General features: G+C 36.8%; 1 protein-coding gene across 1 annotated transcript; it reads left to right on the top strand.

Annotated features, from left to right (window-relative positions):
- The first annotated feature begins 423 nt into the window (after nucleotides 1–423).
- Nucleotides 424–22,024, top strand: LOC126371722 (probable cytochrome P450 49a1). The gene is made up of 11 exons (XM_050017055.1): nucleotides 424–696; nucleotides 3,522–3,706; nucleotides 7,702–7,835; nucleotides 15,510–15,604; nucleotides 16,787–16,897; nucleotides 17,303–17,455; nucleotides 18,180–18,389; nucleotides 18,926–19,070; nucleotides 19,799–20,038; nucleotides 20,413–20,636; nucleotides 21,137–22,024. Exons 1-11 carry the CDS (start codon nucleotides 662–664, stop codon nucleotides 21,228–21,230), a joined length of 1,626 nt encoding a protein of 541 aa, XP_049873012.1. The 5' UTR covers nucleotides 424–661; the 3' UTR covers nucleotides 21,231–22,024.
- The last annotated feature ends 459 nt before the right edge of the window (nucleotides 22,025–22,483 follow it).

The following is a 22,483-nucleotide window of genomic DNA, read 5'->3' as shown; positions in this document are numbered from 1 at the left end:
AATTCTTTTATTTTGCTTTCATTATGTGTAATTTAAAAAAGGAAGTAGCGATTGCAAAGTAATGATGGAGGCACTAAACTCTAATTAATTAGGTTATTCAACAACAAAAGGTGCATAAAAAGGCATAAAAAAAATCTCAGAAAACCATAAAATTGTTATGCAATGAGTACCTCTATGTAATCTAATAACGATCTTGTCACAATTAAGTCCCTTAATTATACACTAACTAGCAATTGTCCTTTAGTTTTCAATGAATGAGTGATTTGATGGTCGATAATTGTTTAACATCCCATTGTGTGACAAGCAATTAAATTAATAATGTATCTGCCTCGATAATAAGGGGCATCCCTAGTCAAACGAGTTCATGCCTACGCGCCGTGCGGAGTGTATATGAATGCATTACTAACCGACGCGAGCTGTGGTCAACACAATACACAGCCATATACAGAAAAAGAACGTCCGAAAAAGTAAATTAAAAAGAAATAATAAAAAAGTAAAAACTGATTTTAAAAAGTGAATAAAATTCATTAAATTAAAAAACAAGTGTTTAAATAAGAATAAATAAGAAAATAAAATAATGGTCGAATAAATAAAAATATTTAGAACACAAATTCTTGTTGTGAAATTAAAACTTTTAAAAGTGACAGTTAAATTTGTGAAGATGTCGAAGCCAACAGTGTTTTTCCGACGATGCCTGTAAGTATAATTAAATTAATTACATATTTTTTACAATTTAAGGTCAAAGAATAAAAAATCAGGAAAGAAATATCTGACACGTGTTTCATTAATTATTGAAGGTAAGTACTTCCTAATTTTTATTAGCAGAATATTTTCGGTGTCTTTGTTTACCTACTTAATTAGAAATATCCTTACTTGTCGATGAAAGTAGTTTCATTAATTAGTAAAGAGGATTCAAAAAAAAATATTTCGGTTCTCGAATATTTAAGTGGGTAGGTTTATTTTTGGGCTCATAAAAAGACCTTTATTTCTTAAAATAGTATAATGGCAGGTTGCAAACCTTGAGGCCGTGAGCTAAGCTAAGTTAGCTTAAGCTTAGCTCGCATTTATTTATTTATTTATTATCTCTCTCTATTTAAGAGCTGCGCTCTTGTTGGTGGAGTAGCCGCCATTTTTTTTTATTTATTATGTATACACAAAAATCCACAGTCCATTCTAGTTTCATAGTTGTGTGCAGACTGCAAACTATGCAAACACTGTGAAAAACTGCAGCAGCTATGCGAGCTAAGCTAAACTAACTTAGCTAATAATGCCGGCCTTGATAATGCGGTTTGCATTTTTTTTTTGTAATCAAATCTAAAAGAATTTATCATAAAAAACCGTCTGAACTATAAACAATAGAAAATTGTATTTCTTTTGTTTACAAACATATATATCGTCTTACTAAACTTCCACTTAGTATGTAAACAACTTATTTTAGGCCTCATTGCGTAATTCAAGCCTATTGTCTGCCCACTCGGCTCCTTCAACCTTGAACTTGATACTCCACTGGTCTATTGCGTATCGGGTCAGGTTCACTACATTCCTCACGATCTACTCATAAATATTCAATTACATTCAATAAACGCATCTACATAGCTAACAGTTAAGCGAATTAAGGCCCTATTGTGGACATATAGGGTGTATTTTGGTTGTGTTGTTATTTAGATTATCAACAGTTAGAATAAGCAAATGCTTTAGCAGAAATAAAAAAATGTGAGGTCTTTTGTTTATTTTATTCTTTGTTTTATTTATGGTTATTTAATTTTTCGTCTATTGAACCTTTTTCATGTGTAGAATTTTAGGCTTTGGAAATTAAAAAATAATAATTACAAAGGGATATAAATCAAAAGACAGATCTTATTATCTCATTCGAAGCGACTTAGCAAATTGGTATTGTTCTAGGGCGACTTTCACGAAATACGCGATTTTTTTTCTAAATCCAATGGATATTGAGTTAAAACTTATTGGTGGTATTATTACACATACTTTTATTTCATTAAACTACTGTTGGAATCGGCGGGTCTCATACTTATCTTGCCATGGACCTTTAAAACCACTAACTGAAACAGGACATAATAGCACTAAATTTTACTAGGTCGAGCATGTCATATGGCTGAGTATTAAAGGTATATTTTTGTTTGTATTACTGCACATTAAATTTATTAGGTGCTGTCAATCATCCGTCTCTTTCCTTTTCGGCGGATAAGAAAATAACAGAAATAACTTAAAGTAAAATTAGGAGGTGTCTGCAGGAATCGGGGCCATTGTACCACAATTTACACACTAGTCAGAATATCGATAAATCTTAAGCATTCCAGACCATGTACATTTATTTCTCATAATTTCAAATTTTCTTCAAAAAAAACCCTAGCTACAATCTGCTTAATATCAATTTCGTTGGCTAAATGAATAAAGTCTCCTTGCTTAATTAATTTTGATCTTCATCGTGGCGTTAAAAAATATAGAGCTAGAGAAAGAAAAAAACAGCTATGATGAATATCTGGCCAACAAAATATTTTTCCCGCCATTTTTGCAAAGTAAAAAATATCTGTTGTTCGCGCGTCAATTGTTATTTACATTATTCACAAGTTGAACTGAATTTAATTTACATTGCTGAATACAAATATGTTGTAGCAAATACAATGTTCTATTTATTTTTATCTCAGTGTAAGAAAGAAGAAAAAATAGGTGAGTAGGTAGGTACGTCAAATAGAGTCGAGAATATCTTTCTCAATTCCTTGTTCTGATTCGTTTTGTGGAATATATTGTAATAATATTTACTTAGTAACTTTCATAATGTGCGTCTGTTAAGGGGATGCTACTTTTCCTGCCGTGTATACATTGACCATTAACGATTATGTTAAATTAATTAACATAAAATATAAAATATAATAAATGAGGAGCTCGGTGGCGTAGCGGTAAACGCGCTCGGTCTGCGATTGTTGAAGTTAAGCAACTTTCGCAAAGGCCGGTCATAGGATGGGTGACCACAAAAAAAAAGTTTTCATCTCGAGCTCCTCCGTGCTTCGGAAGGCACGTTAAGCCGTTGGTCCCGGCTGCATTAGCAGTCATTAATAACCATCAATCCGCACTGGGCCCGCGTAATGGTTTAAGGCCCGATCTCCCTATCCATCCATAGGGAAGGCCCGTGCCCCAGCAGTGGGGACGTTAATGGGCTGATGACGACGATGATGATATAATAAATAATAATAGTGTATATAATTCATACTAGAATGTTTTAAAATCTTATACACACTACGTGTACACTTTAATAATCTGCATAATTGTAATTAAAAAATAACAAAGCGTTTTTATGTAAATGGTAACACCATAACCTAAGTTTTTGTATGTTGCCTATACTTTTTTTCTTCTTCTCTTCAACTTTCAGCATAATGGCTGTAATTTGTTAAAGTTAATTTTAAATAGGTACAGTCCATTTATAACTTACACCAGCTTTTTATTTCTCCAAGTATAATGCCTATTTTCAATGATAGTAACTTACCCCAATGTTGATTTGACAGGGTTCCCCACTCTCGTCGCATCTGCAACTCGTCTGGTCGGCGCACGTCCACCTCGCCACAGCGGTGCGCCACGGCCGCAACGCCCGCGCCGGCCTACTCCGCGAGCCTGAAACCCTTCATCGACATCCCCGGCCCACTGGCGCTGCCTATGCTAAGACACTCCGCTCATGTTTTACCCAGGATTGGTAAGTGGAAACACCGGGTAGAGCCCTCAGCACTCCCTATTTATCCAGCCGTAGTATTTAGTTAGATACCACCAACCCGAATGGTGGAAACGGTGGAGTATGCTCCATACTCCCTCCGGGTGACGGAAGGTCTGTGTCCAGTGACACGTATATAGGCTGTTTATGATTTATAATAATGAGTACTTGATTAATGATATCTATCGCAAACCTACAAAAAGATAAGTAGAACTGTGTAAACTTCACGCCGGGTCCAATAGGCCATCTGGTAGTAAAGGTGTGAGATAGCAGTACTAAGTAGAGGGCCTAAAATGGCCACATTGAAGCAATTTATACAAAAATGCAATATTACTATTTGGTATTTGTTGACATCGCGCACTTCATTTTATATGCGCAAATGTCAAATTGCAATATTGCTTTTAATCTGCTCGATGCGTTCTGATGTGTAAAAAAAACTGCTGAATAAAATCTGTCCTTTGACCTTTAAATACATATTCACTTTTAAATCCGCTACTGGACCTTTCTTTGTTAACCTGATGAGGGTAATTACTTTAATGAAAGACCTTTTGACTTCAAAACGAGAAAAAACGAAGGTTTCAAAAAATTATCGACATATTTTTCATTTTTACAGAGAAAAATAGACGAAAGAAAAATATGGTTGGTCTTCATTGTAAATATTATACCTTGTAGGTACCTACTTATTATATAATTACCCAAGTAATGATTTCTTTTTAATACGCTAATGGCCTGTGCCCAGCAGTGGGACGTATATAGGCAGTTTATGTTTATGTTTAATGGTCACATTCGTTTTATCTATACGCCTTAATTACCTATATGGTTTAGTACTATATCAAATTAACTCTTTTGACAAATGAAGTGTAAGTCTCATTAAAAGTTTAATATCATCATAATGCGACAGAGTTCTAAAGAAATTACACATGTACTCAGTAGCACGATTATATTGATTACTAGCTTTTCCCGCGGCTTCTCTCGCGTTAATTTCGGTGTAACACGGTTTCCCTTTCCTAGTGTACCAATTTTTAGGTTTCTAGCTTGAAAATTGCAGATTACTTCTTACAAATTTCCACCCCCTATTTTGGGAAAGTGGGGAGTTAGAAAGAGACAAAAAACAGCTATCTCCACTTAAAAAATCACGTCAATTCGTCGCTCCCTTTTGCGGTGAATACACTTTTGCATTTATAATATTAGTATGGATACGTTGAGATCAAATTACAGAAAAAATAGAATAATTAAATATGTAAGTACCTAATTACGTATTTTATATTCTATGTAACATCGCTGACTTATGTACCCTAATAGATGGGTGTACTTATTTTCCTTTGTGACAACAAGCAGAATAATTTATTTAAAAGCAAACAGTTTTTTATGATAAGTACCTAAATTTTAAAAACCTACGATCCGTGTTTATTTATTTATTTATTTTCGTGGGATAATAAACAATTATACATGACATGTTAACAATAGGTGTAGGATATTTTCACATAAGTACAGGTACAATTAATGAGCTCGGTGGCGCAGCGGTTAACGCGCTCGGTCTGCGATTGTTGAAGTAAAGCAACTTTCTTTACTTACAAAAAAAAAAGTTTTCATCTCGAGCTCCTCCGTGCTTCGGAGTTAAGCTGTTGGTCCCGGCTGCATTAGCAGTCGTTAATAACCATCAATCCGCACTGGGCCCGCGTGATGGTTTAAGGCCCGATCTCCCTATTCATTCATAGGGAAGGCCCGTGCCCCAGCAGTGGAGACGTTAATGGGCTGATGATGATGATGATGACATGTACAATCAACCACATTATCCACGTATTTGTTTAAAATGTCGTCTAGTGAGTTGAAAAAGAATATGTTATAAATTAAACAAAAAATAAATCAGCTCAGGGTTTGAATAATAGATTTTTTAAATTTAGAACTAGATAAATTGAATATGTCTATAAAATGAAATGAGTCATTGTATTGAGAGAGAATACGACGTAGAGGTACTCGCCTGCCGGCGTTTGTGCGGCAGCGCACCGTTACTTGCATATCATCTGAAAATTCTGGAACACCTGTATTAATTAATGAAACTGTAAACATAATCATTCCGTGTCAAATTCGGTGAGAATTCGTTTCTTTCAAGCATTCGCGTCGCGATAAACTTTCATTTCTGTCAATGTTGACCAAAAAATCTCGATGTTTTATGACACGAACTACCTACTTGTAGGCAAAGGATTTTTTTTTGACGTGCGTTATTGTAGATTTGCCACCCGATAACTACCACTACACAGTTTATATCTTAGGACACAAATATCACAATTTTTTGGCGACTTGACTTTGGCTTTGTTCACCCCAGTTTTTAAAGGTAAGTTCTATACCTTAGTGCAGTAGTCTCGTAAAAAAATACCAGGAATTCGCCTTGTAAGGGAACCGGACTTCTAAATATAGACTGGACTAACCGCTTTCCTGTCGACTTGTTAGACACCTGCCCGACAGAGGGCGAGGAGCGAGAAGGTAGCCCGAGTGGATGGAAACCTTTGCTTCATATCTAAACTATACCCTAGATTCTGCTAAGCGATTACTGATTTTGAATTTAGTAGAGATATACGTCACTAAAATAGCTCGAAACAGCCCTCTTCAATGGCAATTAATATCAAAAATCAGTGATAGTCAATGAAACACCAATCAAAGCCTCTGTAGTCCAGAGGTTGATCAATACGCTCACGATCCGAAAGCCCCAGGTTCGAATTCCAGTGGGACATATCACAAAAATCATTTTGTCATTTTGACATTGCAGGCTGATCACTCGATCGTCCGAAAGTAAGATGATCCGTTCTTCGGAATACTCGTTATGCAGTCGGTCCCAGCTACTACCGTATGTAGTCGTTACATGAGCCATATCAGGGGACCTTTTGCGGCTCAATAATAACCCTAACGCCAGGGTTGATAAGTCTGTCATTAATCTCACAACCATAGTCCCGAGAAACGCCTTTTGGAGGTATGTGACTTAACCTGTATTGGGGTGGTTTTCCCTTTGCGGGTTGGAAGGTCAAACAGGTAGACGCTTCTGTAAATAATTGGACCTGTCAAATGTGCAGGTTAGGTAAGCAGACTCTGTGAAAGCAGGATAACGCTAGGGAGATTATGACTAAGTTTAAAAAAATATCGCTTCCCCGCTCGCAATTGGTAACCTTTACAAGTGAACATTACTAAACCACGTGGTGTAGCAACCTGATGTGTAACTGTCTACCAACTGTCTAACATACCTAACATAGCATCACACCTGTATCCCCAAAGGGGTCGGCAGAGGTGTGTAGTGTAGTACACCCAGGCTCGCTATGATTTAGGCCCTTGTCCTGGGCACAAATCCTGAAAACCACGTGATATCAATTATTTATGATCCAGTCATGAATTCCAACTCATAGGCTGGTTTAAATAAACTAATCTCAGCTTCGAGACAGCCCTCAAGGTCATGTCAATGTGACAGTTCTTATATAAAAACAGGGACTTGAGCACCATCTTGAGGGAAGTCTCAGCTGAAATTAGTTTATTAATACCACCCATAAAGTTGAATTCAGGTTCCTGTTAGAGTGTCAAAAGTGGCTGCAAGTTATCTTCTGATTGCTTATGTTTCTGCCCACTGTCACGGGCGTCAGTTTATATGGATGTATATTATACTTAATTACAGCCTGGACATTTCATACAGGAATCTATTTTTTACCTATACCGTCTCACCGCGTAAGAGCGAGACGGACAGCGCGCGCGCTCTGTACTCTTTAGAGACATACGGCCATTTAGAGCCCCAGAGGGGGTGAGGTAAATCCAGCTCGGTGATTTGTTGAATAAAAATTCTCTCTCTCCCTCTCTCTCTCTCTCTCGGTGCACAATACGAAATGGTGCGGGCCGGAGAGTTAGCGTCCTATACGTAGTATTATTCTTTATTCTATGTTATAATGTAACTTTTTCAGACCTGTTTTTTTATTGATGGTATATATTTTTTGTTCCCGCAGGCAGTTTCCACCACACAGTAGGTCTAGGCCTTCTGGACGGTCTACGAGTCAGATATGGTGACCTGGTCCGGCTGGCCAAGGCTTCTAGGACTCGCCCCGTGCTTTATGTGTTTGACCCAGAGATGATGAGAGAGGTAAGCCATTTTATCATAATCATTACTATACAAAACCAATCTGGATAGGTACTCTATAAAAAAACCTGCTTGGTGGTTGGTGAAAACCAGCAATTGGCTTTCTGTTGCTATTTTTAAGTCTATTTTGTTTTGTAATCTGTTCTTACCGTTAATCTCTCGTTCTTACCGTGCGCCGCCTTATGAAGTGCGTGTAAGCGAGACAGTCTATTTGCGTTCGAGCGCTTCTTTACTTTTTAACAACTTACGGCTTATTAGACTGAAGTGACTCCCATCGAGGGGGTGAGATAAACTTAGCTCAGCACCGATGCGAATTAGTGGGGGCGGGGAGTATCCGTTCTAAACGTCCCTAATATTCTTGTTCATTCTAATGCTACAAATTAAGATCTCATTTCTATCAGGTGGTAGCCCTCATCTGTCTGGTTGTGTAAGCTGTCTGAGGCACAGAAACCTTACATTAAAAAACATTTAAATCTAGATCAAAAGTGTCTGAAACTAGTGGTTGTGACAGACCTACTAAAAACTTGAATGGATTATTTTTTTCTTTTTGAATTACGTACGAAAGCTTATAAAAAATTCAACATGAAAAATAAACATACCACAATCTTTAATACCGTCTTATAGGCCCGAGTTCTAAACACTCTAGTCGACTTATACTTGAATAGCATTTTTTACATTTTAAGTTTTCTGTACATTTTTTAGATACGCATTATTTCAACGCAATTTCTAGCTTCATTAGATATCTACTGAAGCATTAAGCTCAATCTTCCAAAGACTGCAACTGACTATCTTATTTATATTAATTACGATATCAGTATATCATAATTTCCAACTAATTTACGATAAAGATAAAACAAACTTCAAAATAAGATAGATCTCGAACAAAAACAATCTTCACTGGCTTCAATAAACATGTTCAACTAGAAACATCTGTAACAGATTGCAATGGAGTATGAAGCCAAACAAATCATAATAGAGTTCAAGCTAACAATACGAATCCGAAGACGTTTAGATGCATCATCTAAAAGGTCAACGAACTTCCCCCCTTTCTCTCAATGGCGAAATAGCAATAGTACCAATCACGAAATAGAAGAAAGAGGATATGCCATACAAGTATGAGCAAATAGCTCATACTTCGACTGAATTGTAGCGTTGACAGCGACTCTCCGAACGGCGGCCCTCGCTACGGCGAATCTCTTTACGGCGAGTGGCCTTATTTTCCCTCTGTGAAGTTTGGACTTCACTCATCCGCAAACCATACGACGACGCTCAGAAATCCGCTAAAATATATTAAAAAGGCTGTCTTATGCATTATAACCTCCAGGACAAGAAGTCAAATATCGACTATCATACCTTAGTATGATTGGCTAACATAAAATCACAAAATTACTGCAGCTTATCACTCGGCAATGTATATTTGCCGGTATACTATAGAAGATGTAGAGCTATCGTAGTTATCTGTTTGCAGGAGTAGTAGTAAAGAGCGGGGTTGATTCGGCGGTAGCGGTTCTCATACAAAATGAGCGTTAGGGCCTTTCCAACCTCTTTCTTCTATTCCGTGGTGTCCATAAAGGGAACAATCCGTACCCACAATGACATACTTAATAACATTATTTTTTTAAACTTACACTTTTCATCAAAATAATCAAAACACCTCGCAAGATTAGGTTCTTAAACATACATAAACATAAATAGCCTATATACGTCCCACTGCTGGGCACAGGCCTCCTCTCAATCAACCGGAGAGGGTATGGAGCATACTCCACCACGCTGCTCCACTGCGGGTTGGTGGAGGTGTTTTTACGGCTAATAGCCGGGACCAACGGCTTAACGTGCCCTCCGAAGCACGGAATCAACTTACTTTTTCGGACAATCAGGTGATTCAAGCCTGAAAAGTCATTACCAAAGGACAATCTCACAAAGTGATTTCGACAATGTCCCCATCGGGGAAGGTTCTTAAAGGGTATCTGAAAAATATTAACATATGATAACCTACAAATAAAAACAAATATGTAACTTTATTCTTAATGTAAATGATTTAATATTTAACGAAACTCGTCTTTTATGTTGAAGAAAATTCCGTAATAATAAAAAAAAGTTAATTTAGTAAGTAGTAAGTTTATTTAGGTAAAACCTACGACACACATATGATATACCGTAGTGATTCGGTTATTTATTTGAGAAGTATAGTTTGTGTATTTTTTTTACTATACTTAAGTATAGACAAATTTAGATAATGTCGTAGCCGCTTTAGTATAATTTTGGAGGCACGAGTCGGCACCATTAATTATAATGACAAGTTATTTCTGTACATTGACTATTTTATAAATGGGAGGTAATAATACTTAAACGTAGCATATTCCACCACGCAGCTTAAATGGGCGATTTCATTCAATATTACTCTTTGCTTCAAAACCTTTTTTTGCGATACAAGTCGTAAAGTTATAAATGGTCGTTAAAAAATAAAATTACTAGGTACTTACACATATTTTTACATTCGTTTTAGCACTTACATGTAACAGTTAGAAAGTCATCCAGCTCTCGTTCAGATTGAGACCAAAATATTCTCAGTCTCACACAACTTGTGATACTTTTATCAAACGGTAAAACAACTTTCATAACTACTCTTTGTGTAAGAAGAGCTAGGGTACCTAGATTTTAGTAACTTTTTGGTGAAAGTACTAGAGCTTGCATCTACTTACTTACTTTTACTCCAAAAATAGATGCGAGTACTCAGTACAGTCCATTTTATAGTTGTGATACTTACCTAGCTATTCAACACACATCGTGAGGAAACCCACATTCCCGAGAAATGCATTTTCGAAGGTATGTGACTTAACATGTATTGGGCTGGTTTTCCCTTCGCGGGTTGGAAGGTCAGACAGGCGGTCGGTTCTGTAAAAAACCGGACCTGTCAAATCTTCAGGTTAGGTAAGCGGACCCTGTGAAAAATGGCATAATGCTAGGGAGATGATGTAGCTATTCATAAGAACGTTTCGCAACTTGTAAGCTCACGTCCGTAAATCCTACTGGGCTAAGCTACTATTCAACGAGGTACAGTCGGTACTTGAACTCACGCCTGTTTCCCACTTGCGGGGTAAGCAGAGACTACGGCACTCCATTTGCTTCGATCCTGTTGTAAAACGCCCTGACACTCTGAAGTAATAATGAAGCAGTTTGAAAAACCCCTAGGTAATTACTCCCCAGCAATACTCTAAAGCAGAAAGCAGACCAAAATAATGTCAAATTTTTCAGTACCTACAGTGCGGAAGAATTTTGATCTACTATCAGCATTATCTGTAAAATTGAGTATCCTTCAATTGACTTTTAAAACAAATAAGGAAGATTCTAAGTCACAGAACACATAAAGGCAATAAATATATGTTGGTCTAAATAGAACTCAAAACAACCAAGCAATAAAAAACCAAGCAGTGAAGTGCCCAGCAGTGGGATGTATACAGGGTGTTAGTGACATCGTAACAAAAACTTTGAGGATGATTCTAACCGTGATTCTGGGTTGATATCAAGTGGAGTTTTCCGCCGCAAAAGTATGGACCTGTAAATAATATTAAAAAACACTTAAATTGTCATGAATATTCCTACAGGAACTTCTACTCGATATCAAGTCAAATCATCCCCAAAGTTTTCGTTACCGAGTCACTAACACCCTGTATACCGTAGGGCTACATGTAAGCACGTGTACATGGTGTAAGTAACATCATAACGAATACTGAAGGGGATGATTCTCAGATATTAACTCGGAATCATAGTCCGAAACATCCCCCTCAGTATTCGGTACGATGTCACTAACACCCTGTATATTAGGCAGAAATCAGAATTAATTATCATGGATAAACTTGTTGAAGGTCAATGTAACATTTTTGAATTTACGTCATTTCGCAAAGTGTTATGGCTGGGGAGAAGAAATGACAAGAAACTGGTTGCAGTTTCACATCTTTAAAATCAATGAGGGTACATTACAAGTTATTTAATAACTAGAGGAACACATTCAATACCAGACATTTTTATCATTTAGGTAATCATTAATCTTATAATAAGCTTTTTTACATAAAGTAAGCTTCACGTGAGCTTTAAATATATTTTCTGACAAATTCTGGTATTTTATTGTAAAAACGTATACATAATCCCAAAAAAGATGAATTTAATTTACTTAATCTAGAATTTTGAATAGCAATTTTATTTTTATTCCTTGTATTGTTGTAAGTATGCCTTTCACAGTTTCTCGGAAGGAGAGATACATTTTTACGTACATACATAATGTTTTCATGAATATATTGACTTGCGACCGCCAGGCTGTTTTATGTTACATAAAATAGGGCAGTTATTAGTTACCAATATAATTCAAGTATCACTCTGTGTGCAACTCGTGTGATCATTCCCAAGAAAGGAACATCAGCAAAGATAACTTAGTACATTCAATTATAAATAAACATACGACTTATCTAACACTATGACGCACGACATGTTTTGTAAGTTAATTATAGATAATAAAATATTGGATAAATGGTTTGTACGTAACTACGTTTCATAGTATGACTTAACTGTTAGCTATCAGGTGGACGCGTGTTATGTAAATAGGTGTAGATAAAGATTTATTAACTCGAGTAATTTATATTATTTATATTTATATATAATTTATATTATTGATGTACGTAGAGCCGAGCAAAACAAGAGGTCAAAAAACAAATCGCAAACACTTTTTAATTTCTTTAATCTCTTAAGACCGAGATTCCCAGACAACAGTTAAACAATGGGGTTTGGATTTTAAAAGGACTTCGGTTTTACGACTTTAAATGGTTTTACCAGGTGAAAGCCTTCAACGCTCTCCGTTTGTCTGGCCAAGTAGTTAATGCCATCTGCGGTAAATCTACAATAAGTCACGTCAAAAAAATTAATTAAATGTTTAATAATGAACTGTATGGTTATATGTGACTAACCCAGTTTTTCACTTACTTATTAGGTATAAATTATCATACTACAACAAGGAACTAAGTTAGAAAGCAAATGTACAGTTTTAAATAAGTAATTAGTCTTATAATATTAAATATTTACTATTTACTTAAAGGACATAGTTATTAATTAACAAGCAAAATATTGACACGGTCAGTTTACTAACTTTTCATTGAACATATTCAAAATGTTTGTTGTAAACAATAACAATATATTTGATATATAAATATATTAACATGGGTACTTGAAGTTTATTTTGGAACTGATAATGCTACGCGATAAGCGAAATAACGTCACTAAAAATGCTACGTTGTGTTTCGTATACTTTCTATAATAGGTACGGTCACGAGCATTAATAATGGAACACTTTTTTACCATGTCACATTAACTTTTTTGACAAATTGAACTGTAAGTCTCACTAAATGTCAAATATGTTAGTGCGACAGAGTCCTAAAGTGGGTACATTATATTGCTCATGACTGTACCTATATACCTACTTCCCATGCAGAGATATCATGCTCATATTTCGACAAATACTTGTATTATAATCATCCAACAAGATAAATAAGCCATAAAAAGACGTTATCTACATTATTGTATATTCAAAGATACAATATTATATTCTCTTTTATGCAACCGTTCATATTAAACTATCTATATTGCTGATAAGGGCACGAACTTAAAACAATGTTCTATTACAGCCGAACAGCGAATGACAACGTTACCATTCAATTTAATTTATTCCGTAAACAATATACATTATGTTAGAATGTTGATATTAACTCTTGGTGCCAATCTGTCCTGAGAGTTTGCTTACCATGGCATATGTTCACAGTTATCTCCTAAACATCACTATTCGGAAGAATTTCAGAGAAATATTTTCATGTTTCATAGTTTGTGTGTTTGTTGTGTGTGAGGCCCTTTTATCTCAGGACGTCCACCACCACCTTATGATCATTTCGACAAACATCCCTCTTGCTTTAGATAAAATAAAATACACATATTATGTGTTAACATTAACGTTAACTCAGAATCATGGTCTGAATCACCCCCCTCAGTATTCGTTACGATGTCACTTACACCCCTTACCAGTACATACAGGTAGCCATACAAGTAGGTATGGGTGTTAGTGACACCTTTTTTATATCCAAATTTAATATCGTTATAAAGGATTTAACTAACCAATGATATGAAGACAATTCTAATACCAAATTATATATATAAATATTATCGCTCTCCGCTCACAATAGGACAGCCACTTTTATGAAAACTTATCTTTTTTATATAGTTCCTATATCCAATAATAAGTCACTTTTGTGACATTTTAATCAGTTTGTTCACTCTATGACCTCACCTCACACACATGAATGATTTATTGCGAAGATAAATTATTTTAGTTCAACGGTCACGTAGATTATAAATATTTACATGAAATTCGCCATTTATGTTTTGAATGTTTTTTACTTTGCGCAATAATTATAAAAATAAGTATTTTTAAAATAAGTATTACTCGAAACTCTCACTATGCGACATAATTTGATATACAACTATATCATTGTAAAAATTAACGACACATTTAATTTGATTATTATGACGAATAAATGATTTGGAGTATATTATAAATATTAATATTATACATTCATTACATTATTCATAACTTACAAAATTGCTAATCTTTGAACTATGGACCTGCTTCTGTTAACACTCCTGGTGGCTTTTAGACTTTCAACATTATCTAAATCTACATAAGTATTTATCTAGTAAGCCAGAGTACAACTTTTTAATGTTTAACTTGTTTTATTTAAAGTACCTATACCAAAAGCAAGTATAAAAAATCCCGGTATGATGCGATATTAAACACTTATTTCCCATTGACATACGATGTCAATGGTATAGACTGAGCATGTCATGACCCCGGGAGTGTACAACAGACTGCCTGACCATATCATACAAGCAAAGAATTGTACTATATTTAAAACTTAAACTTAAAAAATGGCTTATTGAACAGGCATTCTATAGTTTTGACGACCTGTAATTGATAATATATTTTAATGTAATTGAATTCCGTAATAATATTAAATTTAATTGAATTTTGTAATGTCTGTGACGTGTAATTATTATTATCAATATATGACTATGACTTTTTCCGAATAATGGTATATCTCCACACCACATTGAAACAATCTTTTGAAACTTTGCGATTCGGAACATAAGCTAATTAATATTACTTGTGACGTCATCACAAAGGCGACAGTCATTAGACTTGCTGCCAATTAATTTAGGTAACGGTGTGACAGGCGGCTGACCACGAGTTGATCACGTGCGCTAATGGTCAACCGCATTTACTTATCAACTTTAACTAGTTTACAATGTTGACATTGTTTAGAAAGGTTATTTATACATCACTAGATAACGTAAACAAACACGTAAGTACATTACTTAGGTACCTCTTTCTTTATACTCTAAATTTTACATTGTTTTCGAATTTCTATTTTTATTTAGGCTTCAAATTGTTAACTGGTTCCCCAAGATACAGGCACCCGCCTAGTTTAGGGACCCCTGTCCAATTTTTAATTATTATTAATTTGTATGAGCACATAATTCTAGTTGTAAGTGATTGTATGTAATTTTATTTTATTTTTTTGTGCAATAAAGATTATTATTATTATTAAACGCCAAATTGATGTTTGTTTCCATTGTTGTCAGGTATACGAGAGTGGCGTCACAGACCCTCCGCGCTGGAACGGCTCGCCTCTCACTCAACATCGGAAAAGTGTTCCTGTACTGTGTCCGATGCATGGGTAAGTTTTTTTTTCATACTATGCTTCTATGCTGGACGTAACATGGCATCACGCCTGTATCCCCGAAGGGGTGGGCAGAGGTGTATAGTATATACAATACGCCTTCTCGCCAGCTATATCCCATGTAATAGAGGGCGAGCCTATTGTCATTACCCGCATGGCCGGATCGCGAATTTGTGGGGCCCTGGGCTGAAACTACTTGGGGGCCTATCTTAATACTCGACTAATAGCAAAAAATATTTTAACAGACATTTTTTTTTTTTCAATTTATGGTCTACTTTTTAGCGGGATCTGGGGGCCCTTAATACTCAACTAATAGCAAAAAATATTTTAACAGACATTTTTTTTTTCAAATTATGGTCTACTTTTTAGCGGGATCTGGGGGCCCCTTGTAACCCCGGGGCCCTGGGCTGCAACCCAATCAGCCCATAGGTAGATCCGGTCATGATTACCCGGGCACAAATCTTGAAGCCCACATAATATCAATTATCCAAACATGAATTCGAACCCATAAAGTAAGTAGAAGTCAGGGGTAAGAGCCCAAGCCGAGATTCGAACCCGTGACACTAGGATGTAAATCACACGTTTCTGAATTTTTCATGCTGGGCTGGGAGCGAACAAAAAACAGAACGCTTTCAACTGACCAAGGCAGCGTGTCGTCAAATTTGGCAGTTTGAATACTGAGGGGGTTGATTCAGACCATTAATTACTCTAAGTTAATATCAAGTAGAGCAAAATTCATGATTTTTTTTTTTACATATTTTCAATTCTATACTCTTTAGCGATGGAAAATTCCACTTGATATTAACTAAGAATCATGAGCTGCTTTATCCCCGTAAGTATTTGTTATGATGTCACTTACACCATGTATATTTTACGGATATTAGAGACATCGTAGCGAAAACTTTGGGGGATGATTCAGACCATGATCTGAGTTGATATCAAACGGAATTTCCTGTTAGAAAAGTTCAAGAAAATTCTTGTGTTGTTTAAATTTTTTTAGTTGTATACTTTTCCGTGATACGAGTAGACCATTACATGGGCGATGGGCTGATAATCTGTGAAAGAGGCTACAAGGTCTTGGCAGCCCGATTACGGGAATGCGTCTATGTATGTATCCCCATAGCGAGAGGCAGTGGGTAGGGTCTTTAAAAAATATGTATGTTATTTATTTTCTTCCAGTGAGGAGAGTAAAGCTATCTGGGCAGCTATTCGCGCTCTCTTGCAAGACGGGACCCTACTCAAATATTATGACGACGCGTTTGATCACATCGCTACAGATGCCACTAGAAGGTATAACAATTATAATCTATTTACTCCTAATCACATGCCACTGCATACAAAAATCTCATTCTTAATTCATAATAATTCATAATCACAATAAAAATGGTATTACAGTTTGCAGTTGGTCAGCATTTATCATTTGGCATTCTAGTGGTTAGAGCGAAAGTCACATTCCGAGGATATCCTTTGTTTCGCTAGGCCATTATACTAGGTTGAATCACCTGATTGTCGGAAAAAGTAAAATGATTGAGCCGTCGTTTCCGGGCTATTAGCCCAAATACCCCACCAACCTGCACTGGAGCAGCGTGGTGGAGTATGCTCCGCCTCCGTTGATTGAGGCTTATACTTATATTAAACGGTTTTATTTTACGTTAAAAATCAAACACAATACATTTCTTACTTACTCTTTTATAGGCTAGGAGATCTGAGGCATGCTGAAAATGCCTTAAATGAAGAACTGGAGACAGAAGTGTACAGATGGGCGCTGGAAACCGTCGGTATGATGATCTTCGGGATACGACTAGGCTGTTTGGATGGACCAGTCCATATACCCACAGCGGAGAACAGGTATTAAAAAAAACTTTTATTTTCCAAATTAACATAACAATATGTGAATAAGTCTTCCCATTAAGTACTTAAAAAGACTTGTGACGGGAATAACTCGGTTGCTTCCATCCTTGTTTAATATAAATAAATGAATGATTTAGAAATTTACACTTATGAACTTAAATACGTTATGGTTTGGTATTACTTTATTATATGGAAGAATCTTTAACATTTTTATACTTACAATACAAAAAATACAGAACAATACTATGAAAATTGTACAGATTATCGATTTATTAACTCGCCAATTAACTTACCTAATAGGCTAGTCAAATCAGTTACTTTTTTCTAAAAGTCAAAGCACGAGATTACTAAGGAAATGGTATGAAAAAGCACACTGTGAATAATACATATTATTACGTTTTTCGTAATTAAAATTTATAAATAAAGTAAATAGAAAAAAGAAAACGTTTTTTGTCACCTATAGATCTATCTTTATTTAGTAATCAGAGTTTCATAATTAACCTTGAACCTAGCACATGACCCAATTGATATCAATATCAATTGACATACTCGACTAAGCTAAGGTTAAGGGTCGTGTATTTTTTTCTCATAAACAAAATCGCATTACATTTAATTTCGTTTTTAATTTGACGTGTTACATAGCCTATTGTAGGTTTGCTTCGGAACGAATGATATTTACTGCGTAGCAATTACTGCACCAAATACGGTTACCAAATTCCAGAAAAATTGAAATGACCTCCATGGACGACGATGAACCAGATCTCTGCTCGTTGTCAAAGAAGTCCTTCGAAGAGTTGACCCCAGCGGAGCGTCTAATACGGTGTACAAGGGAGATAGCTGATAGAAGCTATCTCGTGCGAAGCGAGAGCACACTCAAAACTGATTCTCAAGATTTCAACAACGCTTTAAAAGCTTTTGATAGCCACTTCAGGTAATTTTTAGTCACTTCATGTATATCATGTATATTCAAATAAAATTTCGATGCGAGCATTGCGTTACAAGCTCTCTCTATTTTTGTTTACACATCCAGAATAGGGTTGTTTCCAATTACTTAGTCAAATCACTTTTTTCTAAACGTCAAAACACGAAATTACTATAGAATTTGTATGAAAAAGCAACCTGGTACGTCATACTTCCAATTAGGTTCGGTCTAGCCGAGTTTTATTCCAACTTAAGCTTCATATTCTTGATACTTATGGCATTAAATGGGTGATGGGATGATCACTAGACACCACACATTCGTTATATAATCTTATAACGTATCAAAATATCTGTCAAGTTGGCTTCTGGTTACTTATGGTTTTGGCTAAAAGGGATCCAGGAGAGAGATTTAGTTTTATGTACCTATATTAAGCTTTATTCCCTGATTCGTGTTTTGCTGTTTAGCTTATTTTATTCATCTGTACATATCCTGAGTTTATGTTTTGTGCAATAAAAAAATATTGATTCATTCGTCGTCCATTCTAGTTTAACGGAACACTTCTTAAAGCAAGCTCTGCAGCAACTCAAAAGTAAGCCAAAACCTGAACAAGTGCTTCTGGACAAGTTGCGACCGCTAGACAGGCGGATACTGCCGCTAGCTGCTGATGCTCTGTTGGCTGGAGTCGACCCTGTGAGTATTTATTCTCTTTCTTCTCTCGCTCTCTCTCTCTCTCTCTTTAAACTCCCCCTTTACCATAGAATAAATAAAGAATAATACGACGTAGTTATAGAACGGTAACTCTCCGTCCCACACCAATTCGCATCGGGCAGCGATCTCACTCCCTCTGGGTCTTACTTTAGTCTTAAATGGCCGCAAGCTGCTAAGTAACAGGCAGAGCGAGCAGACTGTGTCTCACTCTCACTTACGCATTAGGCTGCACAGCTATAAACTCTAGCCATAAAGTCGGCCAATCAGCTCGCGACACCAAACCCTTCAGAACCCCGATACCGACCCCGCCGGCGTGGTCGACGATTTCCCTCATTCAGCGCTTATCGCTATCGATCCACTAGGGTCGATTAATCCTTTCAAATATTCTTCCTCTCAGACGACGCCCTGAGCCGAGGTTCACGCCCAACTGGGCACCCTCAGACATGTTGTCTTAAAACACATAATAACTCATAATGAGTCTCATATCCCCATTTAAACGCGGTAAGAACCCGTTATTATGTGTTTTAATTATGATAATAACCGCGTAAACTTAAAACAATGTTGTCTTAAACGTTGTACCGGGTGAGAGCCTTCAGCGTTCCATTTGTCCGGCCAAGTAGTTAATGCCATCTGCGGCAAATCTACAATAAGCAACATCAAAAAAAAGCACAGCTATAACAACAAGTAACACTCCTCCATCTCCACTCCAGCTGGCCCAAACAGCAATGAGCATGTTCTACCACATGTCTCTCCACGCGGCTCAACAACAACGCGCTCACGACGAAGTCCACTGGGCCGCGGCCTCTATCGACGCCGGCGCAGGTTGTCCGGAGATGCCTTACATCGCCGCCTGTGCTAAAGAAGCCATGAGGTTACATCCAGCTACTGGTGGCGTTGTTAGAAGAAGCCGGGAAGATTTGGCTATTGGTGGATTTGAAGTTCCTGCTGGGGTAAGTCGTTACTGTCAAGCCTTTGACCTACGCTCAATAGCCCAGATCTCTTATTTCTCTCCCCTGAACTAATTTTACACTGGAATATATTGAATTTCCGTGAAGACTAATTTTTTTATAGTCAAAACTCACATCTTCAGTCGATACCAGACGCAATTAGTCGATTTTGTTATATCCTCCTAAGACTGAATGTTCTTTATAAATCCAAACCCCATTGTTTAACTATTGTGTCTGGAAATCTCGGTCTTAAGAGGATATAGATCCTCTTCCACGTCTGTGGGCCTCAAAGAACAGAGATAACATTGTTTTTTTCTTTTTGGTCCTTCAATCAATCAGGTTGATCCTAACCTAACCCAGCTTCTCTACTCCTCCAGGTAGACATAGTCCTAGCACACGGCGTGACGAGCAAGCTAGACAGCCAATGGGGCCGCGGCAAGGCGTTTACCCCTGAGCGTTGGAGCCCTGCGGGCTGGGAGCCGCCGCGAGCCAGCAAAGCGCATCCTCTCGCCTCCATGCCCTTTGGAGAATCCTGTCCTGCCACCGGAGTAGTGGGCAAGATGCTGGCTACGCTAGCCACCAGAGTGCTGGATAAATATCGGTAAGTGATTCCTTTACGTTAATATTGTTATAGTTGCTTCAGGTATAAAGAACGAACAAAAGAAAAAGAAAGGAAGGAAGAGGGGAAAAGAAGGAAGAGAAAGTGAGCGTCGTATATACATATAAGGAAGTGAAAGAACTGGGCTCTGATAGACAAGGATGGAGAATGCTATACCGAGAAGAGCGTGGTGCTTAAATTAAAGATGATGACAGGTGATGGAAGGTGATCAGTACAATCAGAGCATCTTCAAGGCAATAGTGAATGGACACTTTCTAAGTAAGCATTACCCATACTCGGCCACATCGTCATCCACCATCAGGTGCAATCGTGGTCAAATGCCTTTCAAATGTCAAATAGACAAATATTCCAAAAAAAAAGAAATATTCTCTACTTGGTCAGAGCGTTCACTACTCAGAAAAAAAGTCTCTTTCGTTATTACAATTTGGCTCAGTCCTCAGGTTTTTCTGATGATATTTGAACCACTTTTTTAACAATTTCAGGTTGGAGTGGCACGGCCCGGCACCAAACATGACAACCACAACTGTAAACCGACTCCAACCACCATACTACTTCGTATTGCAGAACGCTGCTTAAATTGTGATATGTTTTTTGTGAAATATAATTAAGTATAGGTTTAGGACATCATATATTAAAGCCGTGGTTAATCAGTTGAGGGTCTGAGAATGAGATTTGCATATGGTGTGTCCGAGAAATGCGGTCAGTTTGACTCACTTACGATGCTAAACAAGTCGAAAGGATGGAAGTGACTGTGATTAGTCAAACTTTGGTGGTATCTTATATCTTAGGGGTTAAAAGCAATTCATCTAAAAAACCAATATTGCTATTTGACATTTGTTTGCATTGCGCACTTACTTTTACAATGTTGCTTTTGAATTGCTTAGATGCGGCCTTTTTAACCTCCCTGATCTCTTAGGGTGGTATTAATAAACTAATCTCAGCTTGGAGACTGCCCTCAAGATCATGTCAATGTGACAATTCTTTTATTAATGCCACCCTTAGTCAGACTTAGTTGACTGTTGAAAGAACTTTTTTATCTATTAGTCTAAGAATCTAGAGGATGAGTCATTTCAAAGGTCCGCGGAGGTCCGTGTTGCTCTATGGGTCTACAATGTCCTTTACTGGGCGGCTAACGGGTGATATAAAATTAAGATGATGAATTTTTCTTCATATTCCAAGTTCTATATAGTGATAACTTTAAATTAAAGTTTTATATTAAGATAGTTAATTTTAAGATAATTAGGTGAAAATCCAAAGATGTTAAAAAACAAAATGGTTTAACTCTTATTCGCCTTAATGTCTCGTATTATTCTGAAATAAATATATTATTGATTTATTTTTGAGAAATAAATTCGTATTATTTAGTTTAATCACTTTGTTTCATTTCACCCTGGTATGACGTAATGGATGAAATACCATGTAAATACCATCCCTTTAGCCACACTAAAGTAAGATCCAGGGGGAGAGCTTGGCACCCGATACGAATAGGTGCGGGACGGAAAGTTGCTGTTTTATACGTAGTCTCGAAAGCACCGCCCGCAGTATAGCGTCAACTGTGACTGACTGAACTGATGAATAATACTCGTTATGTTGCTCAAGTTACTCGTTGCTTGCTCTTTTATACGTAGTATTATTCTTTATTCTATTTCTATATATACTCTTTATAACTTCACATTCCCCTAAATTGACCCACTCAAAGAAACGTAAACCAGATTGTTCCGACAGATTGTAGAAAAAGGCTCCATCATTCGTGTTAGTGAGCGATGGTGCCAACGTCAAGAAGTCAACAAAATACTGATCAATCTTCGAACAAAAAGGAACTTAACACA

The sequence above is a fragment of the Pectinophora gossypiella genome, chromosome 13 (assembly GCF_024362695.1).
Source record: "Pectinophora gossypiella chromosome 13, ilPecGoss1.1, whole genome shotgun sequence".
NCBI classification, from domain to species: Eukaryota; Metazoa; Arthropoda; class Insecta; order Lepidoptera; family Gelechiidae; genus Pectinophora; species Pectinophora gossypiella.
This window is presented reverse-complemented; position numbering and strand designations above follow the sequence as displayed.

Bases quoted from the DNA above. Each gene is read 5' to 3' on its own strand.
- LOC126371722 (XM_050017055.1), top strand. From the start codon at position 662: ATGTCGAAGCCAACAGTGTTTTTCCGACGATGCCT. The intron at 697-3,521 runs GTAAGTATAATT...TTGATTTGACAG, and splicing joins GTGTTTTTCCGACGATGCCT to GGTTCCCCACTCTCGTCGCA. The intron at 17,456-18,179 runs GTATTAAAAAAA...ACCAAATTCCAG, and splicing joins ATACCCACAGCGGAGAACAG to AAAAATTGAAATGACCTCCA.